Below are 19,584 nucleotides of genomic sequence, written 5' to 3'. Positions count from 1 at the left end.
GAAGCAAATGATCTTTTTATTTCTAAAATAATAGAGTTAATTCCTATTTCTTTCTATTTACTGTCCTTTCTATAAGTAAGTTCACCCTCTGGCACAGAGACTATATTGGTCCTGGCCAACTTTGTTCTCAAGGGAAGAAAAATTTGTATTCCAAACTCCATTTTCCCATTGACTTTTTAATAAAACAGAAGAGGTGTTTCAGATGGAGTAAGATCAAACAGGGGTAGGTAGTGAGTGGCTCAAAAGAGGACTATTGTGTCGGTGTGCTCATTGCCACACTTGAGGGGAGGCCAGCCCTCCTGCCCCCGCAACCTCCATCCCTTCCCTCAACCAGCTGATCACCTTGTAAGTGGTGCAGAACCCACGGAATGGGGCACAGCGGTTCCCGGACCCTAAATGTTGTCCAGCCGTCTACTTGCGGAATTGTGCTGTCTTCCTCCCCAGTGCAGCATCTCTCTTCCTGAGTTTGCTCTTTGGCACCTGAACGAAAGGCTCCATAGCTCTTCCCATAGGCCAGGTACTGTCCTAATCCTGTACATGCACCAACTTAGCTCAGTCGTGTTGAGTTTCCCCCCTTTTACAGGGATGGAGGCAGAGGCTCTGAGAGCCCAAGTCACTGGCCCAATGTTGCTTAGCTACTAAGTGGCAGATATGTGATGCCACGAGGCGGGAGTCTAGATTCTGTGCATCCGGCCAGCATGCTGTGCTAGTCCTCCTAGTGGAGCAGGGCCTGGAGGCCAGGTTTTCTGTGCTGCAGCCTCTTTTCATTGCCCTTTGAAGCTTTAAGGAGAGAATGCTTTAAAAGAACACTTTATAAACTCCTTATACTACTGCCTTCTCTCTAGCTTCTCCTCTCTGCCTGGCCATTCCTTTCTGTCATCTTTACAGTTTTGTCCCTGAAATGTGGGAGCTTCCTTGCTCTTGTCTTCCCATCCAGTCTTGTGGCTTTGGTTCCATTGGACTGTGGGGCCACTGTCGGTGCCTCTCCTCCTGACCCCTGCGCCCAGCTCCACCCCTGGGTACACGCTGCTGCTGGATGTATCCGCTTGAATAGCCTCAGCACCTCAGGATGTTGGGGACCAAACTGAGTTTTTCCATGCATCTGCTTCCCCCCGGCTTTAGTCTCTGGCTTGTGAAGGGCACCGCAGTGTGCCCAGCCACTCCCTCTGAAACCCGGACTCCCCTACATTCCTTTCTCACTCAACAACCCCTCTGGACTCTCCCTTGCCGGTCCCATCTCCTGGTAGCATCTGACTCCTAGCCTGTAGATAATGCTGCTTTAATATCCCCCACACCTGTTTTGCTCACCACCCACTGCCCAGGCACTGCATCATCTGAATTCTGTCCCTTCTCTCTCATTACCTGGCTCCATTAGCTTCCTAGCTGGCCTGTTTGTGACTTTTTTTTTTTTGCCCTCCCACAGTCCCACCCAACACTACTCTAGAAACCTGTCCAAGGCATACATTTAAAACATGGCACTTGCTTTCATAGAAGCTTTTCATGGCCCTTACAATAAAAGCAGACTCCCTAACACTGACCCCTTTTATGACATGGCCCCTGCTGTCTCCAGTTCCACCTCTAGCCTCAGTCTCTCCCCTCCCCACAGGTGTGCATGCCCCAGACACTCCCCCCCCCCCCCCAGGTGCCCATGCCCCGGTCTCTTCCCCTCCCCCAGGTGCGCATGCCCCAGGCCCTCCCTTCCCCCAGGTGCGCATGCCCCAGGCCCTCCCTTCCCCCAGGTGCGCATGCCCCAGTCTCTCCCCTCCCCCAGGTGCGCATGCCCCAGTCTCTCCCGTCCCCCCCCCCCAGGTGCGCATGCCCCAGTCTCTCCCCTCCCCCCACGTGTGCATGCCCTAGTCCCTCCCCTCAGGTGTCTGTTCTGGGTACACTGGACTATTCACCAAGTTTTGATGCAGAAACCCGTTTCCAGTCCTCCTTGCTCTTGTAACTTGAAGTCTCTGCTGCCTGGAATTTACTTGCTCAAGCACTATGTTGAGCTTGGTCCAAGCAGTGCTCTCTGGAAGCCTCCCCTTCCCTCCGCTGCCCGACCTTGGGTGAGATGGCCCCTGTCTCTACCCCAGGTCCTCCTTTAGGGACTCCCATTAGAAGGACGGCCAGTGGAGTGGGCACTTGTGCCCTTGGTTGTTGACCGAAGAGCTTGTGTCTCACGTCAGCGCCTTGGGCAGCTGCTTGCTCATCTTCCCCAGCCCCTAGCAGGACGGGTGGTACCGGTGCACACAGCCCCTCTCTGATTTTCTGTTGCACAAATGAAAATATAAACTAATAATGACAGTAACTGCTAAGGCTCAAAGCACTTAGCATGTGCCAGGCCCTATTCTAGAAACATACATGTGAAACCAGTTGATCTTTGGCCCCATGCCTGTGCTGGTTCTGTCCTCTGCCCATGTGGAGTGCCAGGGGCCCTCCATCCTCAGGTTGGGAGGGGTGCCTCAAGGTGGGTGGATGGAGCTGCTACCCAGTTTGTGCACAGACCCAGGGAACAATAGATTTGTCTGAAGAGGAGGAAGGAAAGGCAGGCTCTGCCCCCTGCTGCTGGGTGGGGGTGCATTGGTTTCTGGTCGCTCTGCGGGCACGGATTATCTTCAAAGCAGGTAATTGGAATTAAGTAAATCAGCTGTGGGCTGCACATCCTGGAGCTTAAGGCCTCCAGGACTTTGATTTCAACCTGGAAAGCTCCAGGGAGCTGGAGCCACGCGGGGGGGGAGGGGAGGCTGTGCTGGGTGAAACGTTTTGTAAGTAGGTCACAGGAAAGAAAGTGAAGGCCCACAGGCTCCCTCCCACAGTATGTCAGAAGAGAAAGTGGGGCAGAGCCCGTGTGAGACCCTGAGCCACGCAGGGGCCCCAACTGCAAGCTTTGTCCTGGATGGCAGAGCCAGGGACATGGAGTTCCCGGGTAGGGCCCACGACCAGCTAGACACTGCCCAGACTGACCGCGATCATTGCCCCACCAGCGGCATTATGGAGGCAGCTCCTGAGCCTTGACTATGCCGAGCTCCACACTAAACACTGTGTACCTTATCTCAGTTAATCCCGGCAGCGCCCCTCTGAGTGGGGTTATTTAGTGTCTCAGTGGTTTTTTTTTTTGTTTGTTTAATCTGGTTTCTATGATCGGTGTTCCTGGGAGAGTCTGGGAGGACAAACCAGGGAAGAGGAACAAACGGGCGCGAGGAGTTAGGAGGGGCAATCGTCTTTCCTGCGTGGGCCTGGGCTGCCTTGCTCCCTCCCAGGAACAAGAAATGATAGGATGGGATAGGATAATCAACGATGGTTGATTAGTGTTGCTTAAATGCCTTGCAATTAATTCCTCTCCAGGTTTCTGGCACTCTAGGGCTTAGGCTGGCCTATAAATCTTTGTCCCAGGTTAGTTGTAAAATCTTGATTTATCTCTTAGAAGAGGTGTGCTATAACACATTAGTTGGCTTGAATTATTTAAAGTTATCTCAGAAAGGTCTTATTTCTATTGCCCGTCCTGATTTGCACTTTAAATATAGTTCCCTGTAGCAATTCACAGGAATTCATGTTGAAAATAGAAAAGGGAAAATTACTTTTAAACAGCAGTTTGGCATATAAGAGCATGATTTACCTTGGAATAGTTCTCCAACTGCACATTAAGGCCAAGCTTTCAAGAATATTTTTTCCCCACTGAATCTGGAAATTAGTATGAAGCCAAACAGCAAACATCCAGCCCCAGGTGGCCCCTCCCTTTGGCAGAGTTGGGGGATCCTTTCCTCCTTCCCCCAACCCCTCAGTACGCAGTGTTAAAGTCCCACTGTATGACAGGTAATTTCTTACCTCACCTGCTAATTTTTATCACTTTCTCCTCTAATTTTACCATTTCCCCTTCATTTGTACCAACTGTAAAAGCCTGGATTTTGTGGGTAAGAATTTTGTAAAGGATTCATTATTTTAAGATTGGATTTATTAGTGGTATAGCATATTCTGTGCCTTCAAAATGCATTTGGTTCCTTAGTGATTTGTTTTATTTTGATTATGGAAACATAAATATAAAACCAACTAGTATTTTTTTATATTCATTTAATGAGGATTATCTTGCCATGTGATTTGCTCTTATACCTGAAAGTAACTGATGCATTTTTTACCTTAGTGCTTTATTTATTTTTTTAAAAGTAAGCTTTAGGCTGAGACTTGAATTCATGACGCCAAGATCAGGAGTCACATACTTCTTTGTTACTGCTTTAAACATTGTATACTTTATTTCTATGATGGGGAAAAAGGAGTTCTTAATTTCACAGCAGAGTGTGATAGGGACAAATGACAGTTTTGTATGTTTTTGTTTTGTTTTTTTTTTTTTCTTTTTAAAGGATATTTTAAATCTAGGCCTTTGTGGTTTTGGAGGGAACTAAAATCTAGTTTACTCTCACTTCAGTTAAGCGTTGCCTGAATAGAGGTATGCTGTCTAAATTATGACAAGGAGGATTTGTGGAAGTCCCTTGACTTACTGGGAATGTCATCCCTCCATGTGATTCCTATGTGAAACATTATCAAATGACATTAGCTGATTACTTATGAAAGGTGATGTGTTAGTAACTTGAAGAACTGATAACCAAATAAAGGCATTTTCTTCAGTATAGAGTCTGCATTCTAAAGGGCTTTTGTGTTGACATACTCTTCCTTTTACATAGCCATCTGGCCTGCAAAAAAAGTGAGGAAAACTAAATCCTGGTTATTAGATGATGAGTAACTGAACGTGTTAAACTGAGAAGGTTTTTTTTTTTTTTTTATCTTGACAAAAGAGGGAATTCTAGCCCAGAGAGCTTTAACTGTCTGTGTTTGGAATTAAGAATTGATGGAGTCGGCAGAGACAGATTTGGACTCAGAGTCGTGTCTTAGATTGACCACAGTTGTTACATCCTGCAAGTTGTTGGAATGTTCTGTTTCTTGGAATTCTGTGGTGTTGAGTGATATTAACATGTTGTGACTTCCCTATATGATATTAATAATTCTATTTTTGATATCTTCTTGAGGGTTTTAAGTGTGCATGCTAGTTTGGAGGTAAATCAAATATGACAAAGCCAAGGAATTAAATACCCAGAAGCAGAATTTAAAATGGTGTTTGGGGTTAAATCTCTCCTTTCTTCTTAGAATTTAATGAATGATTTGGGCTTCATGGTTGCCTTCGTGTGTGTGTGTGTGTGTGTGTGTGTGTGTGTGTGTGTGTCTGTGTGTCTGTGTGTCTGTGTAAAATGAGAAAGTAGGTCCTACTGAGAATAAATTGGTGTTGGGAGGACACACTAAATTCCTTCAGTTTGCTTGGTGGATGCTACCTAGTGTAAGGAGTAGACAGTCCGTAAGTGATGGGATCCTAGCGCCATTGTAAAGACTTGTATTGATTGACTGATTGATTTGATAAGTATTTATTGACCTTCCTCTGTGTGCTGGCTGTGTTCTAGGTATGGGGCAGGCAGTTAATAAAACCACATTCCTGCCTTCATGGAGCTTACAATAAACTAATATGTAAGACAAGCAATAAACAAATAAATATAAGTATGTATTATGGTAGTAAGTGCTCTGGAGAAAAAGAAAGAGTGAGGAAGGTAAGGAGGGGTGGAGTTGGGGATTATTATTTATAGAAGGTGGTCTCAGGGAGGCCTCTCTTAACATCTGCTGTTATACAAATTCCACACATAGAGGTTCATTTGGCTTACGTTTCAATTTCCCCCTGCCTTTTGAAATGTCATCCTGTAAATGGAAATGATTAAATGATGTCAGTCATTTGCATCTTCACGTGAATGCTTTTGATTATTTCCTTTGAGCACATGTTAATGGAGAGAGAATTTGAGGCAGCGATGTCTGGGAGTGGGGGTGGGGTTGGAGGGGTCGGAATGGAGGAAGTTGTCTGCTGCTTTTCAGGAGGGTCTCCTCCGTTAGCCCGGGAGACCTACCGCTGAAACCCTTCGTGCTACATTACTGCTCCGTGGAAGTGGTTGTCCAACACTTTTCGTACGTTACTGCTCTATGCCATTGCCCATTTCTCCTGGGGACGCTCGCTGGAGAAAGCAAACTCTATGAGGTGCTTTTCTCTTAGCTCCTCAGGAGAATGCACTATCAAAATAAAGTATATTATTTTTTTGTCTGGTTAACCTTCCCGACTGTTGGGTTTATTATTTTGCTTTGTATTTTCAAAGTGTTACTGGCATGTTGTTATGATGATGCTGATGATTTTGAATGTGGAGCCTAGGTGTGTCTGTAGGGATATCATCTGTTTATGGGCTCCAACTCAAAACATGCAGTCCTTCTAAATAGGGAGTGATTTTAATTCCCCTCACTCTCCTGGCCCTGTTGTGTTAGTGGGCTCTGTTAAGTCTCCCCTGCGTGCGGCAGCATTATCTGCACCACGCTTCTAACCTGGCAGCCCCTGAGACTGAAAGCTTGCCCCAGATTTAGCTCTGTTGCCTGCCAGGTTCTGGAAGCGATTGTGTGAGTAGGAATTTGTACCGCTTCCCTCTAGATTCTCAGGAATTCCCCTTCTCTTTAGAAGGCACCAGAATCGAGGTTGCTAAGAGGGTGTATTTTGCACGCATCTATTTTGTAGTTTCTAGCCATTGACACAAATGGTATACAGATTCTAATTTCTTTGGTGTAGTATTTCTTTCGCTTGGTAGCCTAAGCACGTTGGCTTCCCAGCGGTGAATAATTTCAGGTCCGGGGATGAAGGTGGCCTGCAGTGCTGGTTTGTAGCAATGCAGCTGCTTTTAAAAATGAGCAAAGTATGTGTTATTAAAGTACCCCCTTTTTTTTCTCATTTTAAGCACAACTGTTGAATGTGAGAATAAATCTTAATTGATAATTTTAATGGAAAAATGTTTTCTTTTTTCCAGCTTTTGCTTTGGTTTCTGAAGATACAAAGAAAGAGGTCAAGCAATCTAAGGTACTCTTCTCATGATCAAATCTCTTCTTCCTGTCTGAGATTCATTTGTATTTTCTTTAATGGGAGCTGTAATGATTTCATCTTTCAACAGTTACCATTTTTTATTATCAATTAATGAAATGTTGGTCAGCCATAGATTTTTTAATCCCTACAGATAAGCCTGCTTTAAAAAAAAGTCCTTTAATAGTTAAAACAGACCAAATAGGTTTCAAATTTTATTTTAAGAAAAAGTATTTTGAAACGGAGTTAGACATTTTAGAAGTCTTGCTTGGATACCGTAGTTTTCTCTAGTCTGACCACATCTAAACTTGGGCTTCATTTTTCCAGTCTGAGAAAGGAGTCTTATGCTATGTCCCTGGGGTCACAAGAGCCTGAGTATCCCTCTCCCTGAAGGTGGCACTATGTGAGAGTCCCCAAAGGTGACTGCCAGGCTTCTTGCACAGTCAGACCCAGGAACTGAGACCTGGGGGACTGATGGAGACAGGACAACACTTACCCAAATCTCAGAGCTGCTGCTTTTTTCATTATTGATTTCATTCAAGAACTTTGCCTCATGTTTACCATTTAGGCTTTGCACTAGATGAATTTAGGAGATGAGAAAGAGAAACAGTATTTTTTTTTTAAAGAGAAACAATATTTTAAGACTATGAATTGTCTTTATCATATTAGTTAAGGCTCAGTTGACTTTATTTTTTTATCCCACAGTTAGCGTAAAAGCATTTTTTAAAAGGATGTTTCTTTGGTTACCAGAGTATTATTTGTTCTAACTGTACTGTGGGTTTCCTATGCAGGAACAATAATAATGATTTCCTTTGGTTTTAAGATCCTTTATGGTTAATAAAACATTTTCAGACATTTCATTAACTTGATCTTCTCAATGATCCTGGGGATCATTGGGGATAGTGTGGGTTTGGTTCCAGACCACTGCAATAAAGCGAATACCACAAGAAAGCGAATACTGCAATAAAGCGAGTCAAATGAATTTTTTTTTTTTTTTGGTTTTTAGTGCATAATGAAAGTTGTGTTTACACTGTACTGTAGTCTGTTAAGTGTATAATAGCATTATGTTTAAAACATATACCTGAATTAAAAAGTACTTTATTGCTAAAAAAAATTATGCTAACCATCACCTGTGCTTTTAGCGAGTCCTAATCTTTTTGCTGGTAGAGGATCTTGCCTCGCTTTCGATGGCTGCTGACTGATCAGGGTGGTGGTTGCTGAAGGCTGGGGTTGCTGTGGCAATTTCTTAAAATAAGACAACAACAAACTTTGCCCCATAGATTGACTCTTCCTTTCACAAAACGATTCCTCTGTAGCGTGTGATGCTGTTTGACAGCATTTCATCCACAGTAGAACTTCTTCCAAAACGGAGTCAATCCTCTCAAACCCTGCTGCTGCTTTGTCAGCTAAGTTGATGTCATATTCCAAATCCTTTGTGGTCATTTCAACAGTCTTCACGGTGTCTTCACCAGCCGATTCCATCTCGCGAAACCACTTCCTTGGCTCGTCCATGAGAAGCAACTCCTTATCCGTTCAAGTTTGATCATGAGACGGATCCATCTTCAGGCTCCATTTATTTATTTATTTTTCAATTCAAGTAGAGTTGACACACAATGTTACATTAGTTTCAAGTGTACAACTTTGTAAGTAGACAAGTCTGTACATTCTGCTGTGCTCCCCACAAATGGAGCTCCCATCTTCCACCACACAACACTGTTCCAACACCATTGACTGTACTCCTTGTGCTGTGCCTTTCATCCCGTGACTTACTCATTCCACAGCTGGAAGCCTGTCCCTCTCTCTCCCCTTCATCTGTTTTGCCCACACCCCCACCCCCCACCCCCAATTCCATTTCTAATTCTAGTCCTCTTGCTATGTCCACCACAAATGCAGTTAGTCACTGCCTTTACTGAAGTCTTGAATCCCTCAGAGTCATCCACGAGGGTTGGAATCAACTTCCTTCAAACTCCTGTTAACGTTCTTATTTTGACCTCTTCCCATGAATCATGAATGTTCTTAATGGCGTGTAGAATGGTGAATCCTTTCCAGAAGGTTTTCAATTTTCTTTGCCCGGATCCATCAGAGAATCACCATGAGATCATTAGCCTCATGAAATGTGTTTCTTTTTATTTATTTATCTTTTATTTTAAAGAATTTTAATTCCAGTATATTTAATATAGAGTGTTATATTGTTTCAGGTGTACAATGTAGCAATTCAACAATTCCATATATTACTCAGTGCACTTTTTTTTTTAAAGATTTTATTTATTAGAGAGCATGAGTGAAGGGGAAGGGGCAGAGGGAGAAGCAGGCTCCTCGCTGAGCAGGGAGCCCCATGCAGGACTTGATCCCAGGACCCTGGGATCATGACCTGAGCTGAAGGCAGACACTTAACTGACTGATCACCCAGGCACTCAGTTTAGCTTAATTCTTAAGAGTCCTAGGATTTTTGGAATGGTCAGTTAGCATTGTTATCAGCTTCAAGTCACCAGCTGCATTAGCCTCTAACAAGAGAGTCAGCTTGTCCTTTGAAGCTTTGAAGCCGGGTACTGACTTCTCCTCTGGAGCTGTGAAAGTCCTCTATGGCATCTTCTTCCAGTAGAAGGCTGTCCCATCTACACCGAAAGCCTGTCGTGGAGTGTAGCCACCTGCATTGCTATTGTAGATGGACCTTCTGGAGAACTTGCTGCAGCTTCTCCTACCAGCCCTCGCTGCTTCACCTTGTGCTTTCTGTTGTGGAGCTGGCTTCTTTCCTTCAACCTCGTGAACCAACCTATGCCGGCTTCAGACTTTCCTTCTGCAGCCTCCTCACCTCGCTCAGCTCTCACAGAATTACAGAGAGCTAGCTAGAGCCTTGCTCTGGATTAGGCTTCGGCTTAAGGGATTGCTGGGGCTGGTTTGCTCTCCTCTCCAGACCACTCGAACTTTTTCCACCTCAGCAATAAGGCTGTTTCTCTTTGTTATCATTCATATGTTCACCGGAGTAGCACTTTTAATGGCCCTCAAGAACCTTTCCTTCACATTCCCGGCTTGGCTGATGTTTGGTGCAACAGGCCTAGCTTTGGGCCTATCTCGGCTTTCAACATGCCTTCCACGCTAAGCTTAACCATTTTTAGTTTTTGATTTAAAGTGAGAGACACGTGACCTTTCATTTGAGCACTTAGAGGCCACTGTAGGGTTACTAACTGGCCTAATTTCAGTATTGTTGTATCTCGGAATAGGGAGCCCAGAGAAGAGGGAGAGAGAAGGGAGAACAGCCAGTTAGTGGAACAGTCAGAACACACACACCATTTGTCAATGAAGTTTATCCTCTTTTATGGGTGCAGCTCGGGGCACCCCAGAACAATTACAATAGTGATATCAAAGATATCAGCATAACAAATGTAGTCATAATGAAAAAATTTGAAATATTGTGAGAATCACCCAAGTGGGACACAGAGACACAAAGCAAATGCTGTTGGAAAAAAAGGCACCGATAGACTTGCTGGATGCAGGGTTGTCACAGACCTTCAGTTTGTAAAAAACATGGTATCTGCAAAACGTGATAAAGCGAAGCACAATAAAAGAAGGCATGCTTGCATAGCAGAGAAGACTTAGCCTCAAAGAAGTTATGTGATTTGACTGAGGTCACATGGCAATTAAAAGGCGTCTGGGTGGCTCAGTTGGTTAAGCATCTGCCTTGGGCTCAGGTCATGATCCCAGGGTCCTGGGATGGAGCCCAGCATCTGAAGCTCCCTGCTAGGCCGGGAATCTGCTTCTCCCTCTCCCTCTGCCCCTCCCCCCCTGCTCCTGTGCTCTCTCCCATTCTGCTCTCTTCTCAAATAAAATCTTTAAAAAAAAAAAAAGGTGAAGTCAGAATCTCAATTTCTTGAATCCTTGAATTTTTCATACTGTAATTTTATGTAGCTGTGTGCATTATAATGTGTATGTGTGTTTGGCAATAATAAAACTCATTTGTAATGAATTTAAAATGCTACCTAAGGGTATTAATAAGGAATTAAAATTTTGTGTAATGATTTGAGAATTATAACCTATACTTTCAAGCATAGATTCTAACCCACCTTTTCAAGTGGGGAAATATGTATGTATCTGTCTTCTTAAATAAATATATATATATATATATAGATAGAAATAAGGTGAGTCTTATATCTTCGTGTCACTTTTCATGCAAAGGTATTAAAGTCCTTGAAAAATGTCATTAACCCCATCTGTGCTTAGGCCACGGAGCCAAAAAAAACCATTAATCCCCTGAGGAGGGGCAGTGATAAAATGTCTAGACCATACCCGAGACTGGGAGCTGGGGAAGAATTCATTTGTCCAGGCTTGCCCAAAGTCTGTAGATGAACCTGGAGATAGGAGTTAAGGCTCTTACCAACAACCACGTTAATTTGGGATTATCATTAGTTGATCACCCTCGGCAGAACTGATCAGGACCTGCCGGGCCATGCTGTTCAGAAGCAGCCACCTTCCCTGCCCCTCACTTCATTGCTTGCTTTAGAGTGGGGCCCCAGGCAGCGCTCTCTCCAAATGCAGCATCCCTGCTCAGGTTTGGGGGCCCGCCCCACACATCAGGGCATCTGGTGGCTTCACATCCAAATTCTGGGTGCTGCCCCTGTCATACCTCCTGGGGCCTGACCTCTGGGCCTAGGCTCCTCTCCTGGGTTCCTGGTCCCTGGCACTGACCCGGATTCTGACCTAGCTCAGCTTTCAGGGGAGGCTGCCCAGCCAGGCTCGAACTCCACCCCCTCAGCTACGGTGCCCACTGCTTCAATCTGTAGTCTTTCTTGCCCAGACTTACACCCTGTGGTGGCTTATGATACTGTATCTTGTGTCATGTAGGGGTAGAGTTGGACACTGTGGTTCACGTTCCTCCTCCAACACTGATATGCTGTGGGACTTACCCTCTTGGCCTCAGTTTCCTCATCTAGGAGATGGGGTAATAGGACCTATATCAAAAAGCTGTCTTGAAGATTGTGTGTGTGTGTGTGTGTCCACCACTTGAAACAGTGCCAGACCCTATTTAAATGTGTACCTGATAGGACAGCAAGAAATACCTACACAGCCTTGCGAGAGGAATCTTAAGCAAATCCACGTAAAAAAGAGGAACCATAGACCTTACTGCTTTTATCAGTTAAATTTCTTTTATGGTGTTAGTTGACTTCATATGAAGTAGATGATGTTCATGATTAAAAAAGACTAGTAGTTAACTGTTGAGCATTTTCTTTGGGCAGATGCTCCGCTCAGCATTATATTACCTAATGAAATTCCCACAACGACCCTGTGATGTAATTATTCTTCCTGTTTACAGATGAGAAACTGAGGCCTGAGCTAGTAAATGGTGGGGGCAGAGTTAAAAACCAGGACCAGCTTTTAGTGAGTCCACTGATGAACACATCTTGACCAATTCATTTTATTCAATGTCTAGGGGGGTGGTGGTGGTTTGTGACTGGGTACAAGATGCCATTTTACTTCTCTTCTTAAAAGATTTCCTATCAAATTCTTGGGAGGATGTTTTATCTTCTTTTCGTGAAGGCTTTGTAAACAAGGCCGTACATATGTGGATGACAGGTGTTCAAATCTATCGTGCCTTCACAAATAAAACCTGTACCAGAGGGTGACTTGGATTTGTCTTTTCCCAGCTGGGGTAGGAGCTGCCTGTGGGGTAGATACATTAGTAAGAAATCTCTTTCCTATCTGAATAGCAATTTTGTTGACTTACAAAACTGACAGCACATTTTGACTGATATTGATAGCGTAAGAAACATGGCAGCAGAGATAATGAAACAAACTACGTGTTTCTTCTTAGGAAGAGCTAAGCCTTTTCGTGAGGAAAGCTGGAGACAGAATTTTAAATGTCCTGTCAATTCGTTCATTTAGTGTAATTTTCTTCCTCAAAATTACCCAAGACCATTTTGGTTCCATTCAGTTCACTTAATGCAACCGTTCTTGGATGTTTTATTTTTACAGTTTACAAATCGAGCTATTTGAAATAGTTAATCATTTCCGAGCTATTGTTTTCAGCCATTTGGAGCCTCAGGGCTTAATAACAAATGGAAAGGTGTAATTTTGGTTGATTTTCTTTGGTTTCACAAAGAGATGTGGTAGGAAGTCCAGTTGGTTTCCAGATTAAGTTAGTCAGGAAACACTGAGTTCAGGGTATTTTTTTTTTTTTTTTTAATCTTTCAGCTTATTGCTAAAGGTGACTTTTGTTGTGGGTATCACTTGGAGCTCACTCTCAAGTGTGCTTTCTTCTGGTGCACGTTTTCTGAAGAATATCTCTGGAGGAAGACAGAGCATGCATTATCCCGTGGCTGGAAAAAAAGGAACGTTGGGAAGAACTCAGAAGACCTGGATTTTCATCCTGGTTCTGTGGCTAGAATGACTGTTGGACTTTGGGCAATTCCTTTACCTGTTCTGAGCCTCCATTTTCTCATTTGTAAAGGGGGGTGTTGGATTGGATCATCTCTCTTTTTTTTAAAAATTATAAAACGCACATAAAATTTACCATCTTAACCATTTCTAAGTGTACAGATCAGCTGTATTAAGGATATTTATACTATCAGGCAGACAATATCCAGGACTCTTTCCATCTCACTAAACAAAATGTCCACATTAAATAGCTCTCTGTTCTCCTTCCCTGGCCCCTGGCAACCATCCCTCTACTTTATGTTTCTATGAATCAGATGATGCTGTAAGTGGAATCGTACAGTGTTTGTCTTTTTGTGTCTGGCTTATTTCACTTAGCATCATGTCCTCAAGGTACCTTGGTGTAGCATGTGCCAGAATGTCCGTCCTTTTTAAAGCTGAATAATATTCCACTGTGTGTATACAGTATATTTTCTTTACCCACTCCAATGCTATTTTTAAGTCTAAACTTGCAAATTTTCCACGATCCTCATCTACCGGCCAGCTTGGGAGTGGGCATCTTGGCCAAGGGATGGGCAGCAGGTTAGGGGTGAACGCTGAGCGGCATTTCTGGTTCCAGTATTTTTTAGTGGGCTTTTCCAAAAAGTCCGTGTTTTATCAGAATTAAGTGTCACTTGATCCCAAGGCATAACAAAGCAGTACCCAACTATGGGGTTCTCTTCCACTCAGTGGTATTTCTGTTCTTGAGACAAAGATAATTGTAGGAAATGCTGCCAAAGGTAGACACTGTCCTGTTTGCTGTTTCCCTCTCTCCCCTCCCTGTCTATTGTCATGGTCCCTTTGGCATTCTGAGAGGATACATCACTGTGTGTCTGTATCTTGGCTTTTGAGCTGTTCCCAGTTTTGATGGTAAACGCTCACAAGTGCCTTTCTTATTGCAGTCTATGAAGAAAATTGAAGGATACTTGCCACTGTCCAATTGTTATAATTATAGTGAATGGCAGTTGGAAGCAGAAAAGGGCAATTAGAGAGAAAATTCCGTCCTTGTCTGCTGGAGAAGACCTCGAAAACGGCAGATTTAGCTGCTGACACTTTGCACTTTGTCAGAGAAATCTTTTACGAGCTCTTCCCCTGATCTACCCAGGATCAGGATCGGGTGTTTCTGTGCTCATGTCCGGATTTCCTGTGTCCAGAGCTCTGTAGCTCACAAACCGCAGGCTGTCTGCTCCTTGGGCCCTGTTGAGGCCCCCGGTGCTGCTCCTCAGGTGAAAGAGAACATCGTGGTGATGTTCCGGATGCCATTATGTCGGAGCCCACAAGATGATGAATACCATAATTAGTGTGGCTCATCTTCATGAGCCACACACTGCCAGCATTGATACTGTCTCTGTTTTGTTTGCCATGCTTTTGAGTTCACAGGGTTTTTAAATGAACTCTCCCAAGAACATTGTGAACCAGTTAAGCCTTAGCTTTAGCTCCATTTTACACCGGAGGAAAGAGGCTCAGTTCAATTACGTGACTTGCCCAAGAGCACGTAAGAAGTGAGAAAGGGCCTCGTGGGAGGCTCCTGTCATGACGCAGAAGCACGTCTTTGCTCTCTCCCTCCCCTCTCGCTGCCCCCCCCCCGCCCCAGTTTTAGGGAAGCATTGCCAAGCTCTCCTCTTCTCTGTCTTCCCCCAAATGTTACTGTGTACCATGCATATTTATTTGGTGTTTTGCTAGCTTTGTTATGTGAGGAGATTTATCTTTTTCTCTTTTGTCCAAAATACAGAATTTGGAGAAAAGTGGTGTCTCAAGGAAAAATGACATAGGTAAGTAATGATTTTTTTTTTTTAAACTCATGAGTATGTACCCAGGTCTATTTCTTGTAAATTATATTTCAGTGAAATGAATTCTCTTTCTGATTTTATTTAGAAGGTCAGTATTGCTGTGCAAATGTTCTTTCTTGGGCCTGGCCCCACCTCTACCCTCATGAAGACCCGGGGAGAACACTTCAGATCGACATAGTGGCATGTGATTTGTACCGGAAACAACAGCCAGTATGTTAGATTGAATTCCCTTGACCCTCATTTATTGAGTTTCCAGTAAGGGTGGAGGACTGGGCCAGGTGGCCACTGCGGGGGTGATGAGGATGAGTAAGACACAGTCTGTCATTCTAGGCCCACACTTAGTGGGAGAAAAGGACTAACCTCTGCCTGGGGCCAGATTCCCCACTTGTGGACTTGCAGACACCACTTTTCCTACGGGTTAGCTTACTAACCACATCTGTCAAACTATCCCGAGAACCCTGGTACAGAAGCAGCTACTTGTGTCATTGTAGACACCCTGTACCTCCATCATGGCCCCCGTGCACCCTTATTTGTCCTCCCTTTCAGTATATTGTAAGCATCTTCAAAAATGTGACCATGAAGTCACAGTTGTTGTTGTTTTCTGGTATTGCGAGAAATATGCCCCAGTGTTTTGACGAGATGATAAGGCTGACGTCTGTGTGTTGGGTCTTTTCCCAAAGGGTGTGAACTTTGTCGATGTTGGTGGTCCCAGGGTAGGCCCTGGGGACCTGCAAGGTGGGTCCTGGACAGGAGAGAAAGGGCACATTTTTGTTTCTAGGCTTCCTTTCGCAGGCCTGGGTTCTGTGGAGTCTAGAAGGCAGGAGAGGGCCCCTGGGTGGTATGGGGAGGATGGCCTGTGCTAGGCCCTGGGCATGCATGCCTTCGGCTCCGAAGGAGCCGCGTTGGTTCATTGCTTTTTCTTCTTTATGTTATGGTACCCTGGATGGCTCAGCCACTCCTCCCCATGTGGAGATGTTCTCTCTGCTGCCAACACTTGGGGGTTTGGGCATTTGTTTGTGTGTGTATTTTATGAGATTTGATGGGGCTCCTGGGACTCCTTGTAGAAAATGATTATTTTTTATTTTTATTTTTAGAGTTGGGGGGCAGAGGGGAAGGGAGAGAGAATCTTAAGCAGGCTCCATGTCCAGCATGGAGCCTGACATGGGGCTCCATCTCACGACCCAGAGATTGTGACCTGAGCCTAAATCAAGAGTTGGGTGTTTAACCGACTGAGTCACCCAGGCGCCCTGAAAGTTTGAAGATGGTTATTAAATGAATTAATGTCACTAGTCTGGGACATGGGCTTGAAAGTACCAAGGGGAAGTTACCTGGATAAGTAAATTGACATTCTTGAAATTCCAAATGGCAAATCTAATGATATGTGATTTGGTATCAGCATATCCAAAAAAGACCCAGGGGCCTTATTTGCCACAGTGTTAACCTGGGTCTGCAGGCCCAGGGGGTTCGGGGGGAGGTGTGTTACAAAAGCAGCCTCCCAGAAGAATCAGAGTCTCACCACACTCAGGGTGGGGTAGCATTTTTTCTGTTTTGGCTCACTGCCTCATCAGTAGATTCATGGGTGACAATTATTCTCACCAAGTAGAGCACAATTGGAGTGGCTCTTCATGTATTGTGTGTGTGCATATTTATTTCTCAGCCTTAAGTCCTAAGGCTGCTTGCTATTTGGCTTTTATCAGAAGAACCCCACATGATTCCTCCTCGGAGAGACAGCAGCAGGATGGAATCCATGTTTCTAGATTACCTTGGACCCGGAAGGATTAGCACTTAGTAGAGCGTTTGGCACATGATAGGTGCTCAGCAACTGAGAAAAGGAAAACCTTTGATTTCTTTTTCCTTCAAGGAATTATTATTTCTCCTTCAAGGATCTTTTCTAATGGCCTCCTTGCTTCCATCACCTTTTCTTAATGCTCTGCAACTTACCATTGGCCTCAGACCCACACGGGTTCTTTCCTAGTCTTGATAGATTTCTTTATCTTCCTCTTCTGGCCCATCACGCCGCTCACTGTTGTCAGGCACTCATTGTACGACCCATTTATTGTACATTCCTGGAGGAGAAACAACGACCATCTGTCTTGAGTTGTGATAGTGTTTGCCGTTGACAAATTGCAGTGCGTTCAGGGGAGTGTGACCGAAATGATAAGGAGATAGGGGGATCGTCTTATTTAGCTCCGTTGACTGGGCAGCAGGAGCTGAAGAGTCAGAGGATGGGACAGTGGAGGCAGAGAAGACCACCACCCAGGTGAGCCCTGGGGTCTAGAGTCAGCCGGAATGTCATCCAGTTAGGGAGGGCTTAGGATGTCTGTCAGAAAATTATTTCTTGGAGCTGATATAAAGAACATCAGTAATTTAAGTATATAAGCAGCTTTGAGCACCTAACTGTGCTAACCTGGTTTATTTATTATTTTTTTCTGGAATGGAGGTGGGGCTGCATTGGCTTGTAAATGGCTGTCATTCATTATTAACAGGGTTTTAGGAACTGGGTTAGGTGCACCCTTACTCTTTTGCCTCATCACCAGTAACTGCCCCATATGCATCCTATTTCTCAGCCATGCCTAACTGTTACTGTTTTCAGAGCCCTAATTCCATTTGCTCTCCCACACCTTCATTGTCCCTCTGTTGCGAAGCTCTTCCCACCTCTTCTGTGGGCATCCCCAGGACACAGGGTCCTCATCGCTTCTTCTGGGAAGGCCCCACTCTCTGGGGTCCCGGATGGCTCTGTGGCCCTTCCCTGGTTTGAAAGCTATTAATCTAAAGATCCACCCTCTTAGTGTGCACTTAAATCCTTCATGATCTGATCTGGCTGAGCCAGCCTCCCCCTCTAACTTTACAACTGACCATTCCCTTCACCTTTTTCTCAGAAATGCCTGACAGACTCCCCAGTCATCGACTCCTGATGCTGCAGAGAGAAGGCAGGCTGTGGGCTCTGTGATAACCCCACTTCCTTCTCTGCCCTGATCTGCTACCCTCTGTGCCTGAGTCTGCAGAAAATTGCTGCATTTTAAAGGAAACACAGGAAATGCCCCTTTCCAGAAGCTCTCTTGCACTTGCCACCACCCTCCCCCCTTCCTCCCATAGTTCCCCTCTTGGCTCTGTATTATAATGGCTGCCTTCTGACCTCGGCTCAGGCTTGCTCTTGCTGGGGCTGTGCTTGCTTCTCTCAGGACAGAACCTTGCACTCAGTACAGACTTAGACGTGTTTGCTGGACGAATGCACATAGCGCGTGTAATCAAGGCATGAGAAGAAGGAAGGTGATGATTTCTTAGTAGCAGGAAAAACAAATACAACCCATAGCATGTGACTCAGGTACAAGCAAAGGAGAAGAATTCCCTTTTTTTCTTCTTGCAAAGTCTCTTCCCCATGTGGAAGAACTGTTGTCTTTGTGGGACAGTAGGAATTTTGCTGATCTGGTAGAAGAAAAGGCAGGAGTTGATTACTGCAGGATTAACCTTTTGACAGATGGATTTGCTCTTTTAAAAACTCTATTATGAATTATTTTGAACATATAGGAAGCCGCAAAGAGTGATATAATGAACATCCATGTATCTACCACTTAGTTTAAGAAATAAAACCTTCCTAATATGGCAGGAGCCTTTTAACCATGATCTTGATTTGGTGTTTATCATTCGCATGTTATCTTTTATATTTTCTGATCATATATGATATGTATATATATGCATATGTATGGTATATATCCATCTTATATATATTTGTGCTTATCTTTTCACAAACGATTGATTTTTATTTTTATTTTTTTATATTTATTTATTTGACAGAGAGAGAGACTGCAAGAGAGGGAACACAAGCAGGGGGAGTGGGAGAGGGAGAAGCAGGCTTCCCGCAGAGCAGGGAGCCCAATGCAGGGCTCGATCCCAGGACCCTGGGATCATGACCTGAGCCGAAGGCAGACGCTTAACGACTGGGCCACCCAGGCGCCCCCAAACCATTGATTTATATGGTTATTCCTTTGTAGCTTGCTTTTGTTTTTCAGTCTCTAGGATTCATCTATAATATCCATCTGGATTGATGCATCGAGTGCTAGTTAATTTTCGTTGCTGCGTAGTATTCCAATTTGTATGTCTTATTAGTGGGTATTTGAGTTGCTTCAAATTTCTTCCTTTTACACAATCCTGCTGTGAGCACTCTTGTTATATATCCTTGTTTATACATATGCAAGTTTCTCAAGGCTGATTAGTAGGAGTGGAGTTTCTGGGTCATTGGGAATGTGCATCTTCAGCTTTATTAAATTTTGTAAAAATTGTTCTCTGAAGTTTATTTCATTTTTAACAAAAGTAAGTCTTTATAACTCCTCTTTTGCTATGTCACTTACATTAATGTTTTAGATATAGTAGATCAGATCTTACATTTCAGTAGAAACATAAGATACTCTTTTAAGTCTTATCTGTGTGTCCTATTTATAGAGCCAAGAAGCTGATTTGAAATAGAGGTAGGTATGTGGA

At 44.1% G+C, this 19,584-nt stretch overlaps 1 protein-coding gene across 2 annotated transcripts in view; it reads left to right on the top strand.

Moving 5' to 3' along the window:
• B3GLCT (beta 3-glucosyltransferase) overlaps positions 1-19,584 on the top strand; it is a 115,317-nt gene that overhangs the window by 7,755 nt on the left and 87,978 nt on the right. For both annotated transcript variants that reach the window (XM_027590510.1, XM_027590509.1), the window contains exons 2-3: positions 6,861-6,910; positions 15,048-15,087. In XM_027590510.1, the coding sequence (XP_027446311.1) occupies positions 6,861-6,910; positions 15,048-15,087 (90 nt within the window). The remainder of the gene's footprint in view (positions 1-6,860; positions 6,911-15,047; positions 15,088-19,584) is intronic.

Source organism: Zalophus californianus, chromosome 3, assembly GCF_009762305.2.
Source record: "Zalophus californianus isolate mZalCal1 chromosome 3, mZalCal1.pri.v2, whole genome shotgun sequence".
NCBI lineage: Eukaryota > Metazoa > Chordata > Mammalia > Carnivora > Otariidae > Zalophus > Zalophus californianus.
This window is presented reverse-complemented; position numbering and strand designations above follow the sequence as displayed.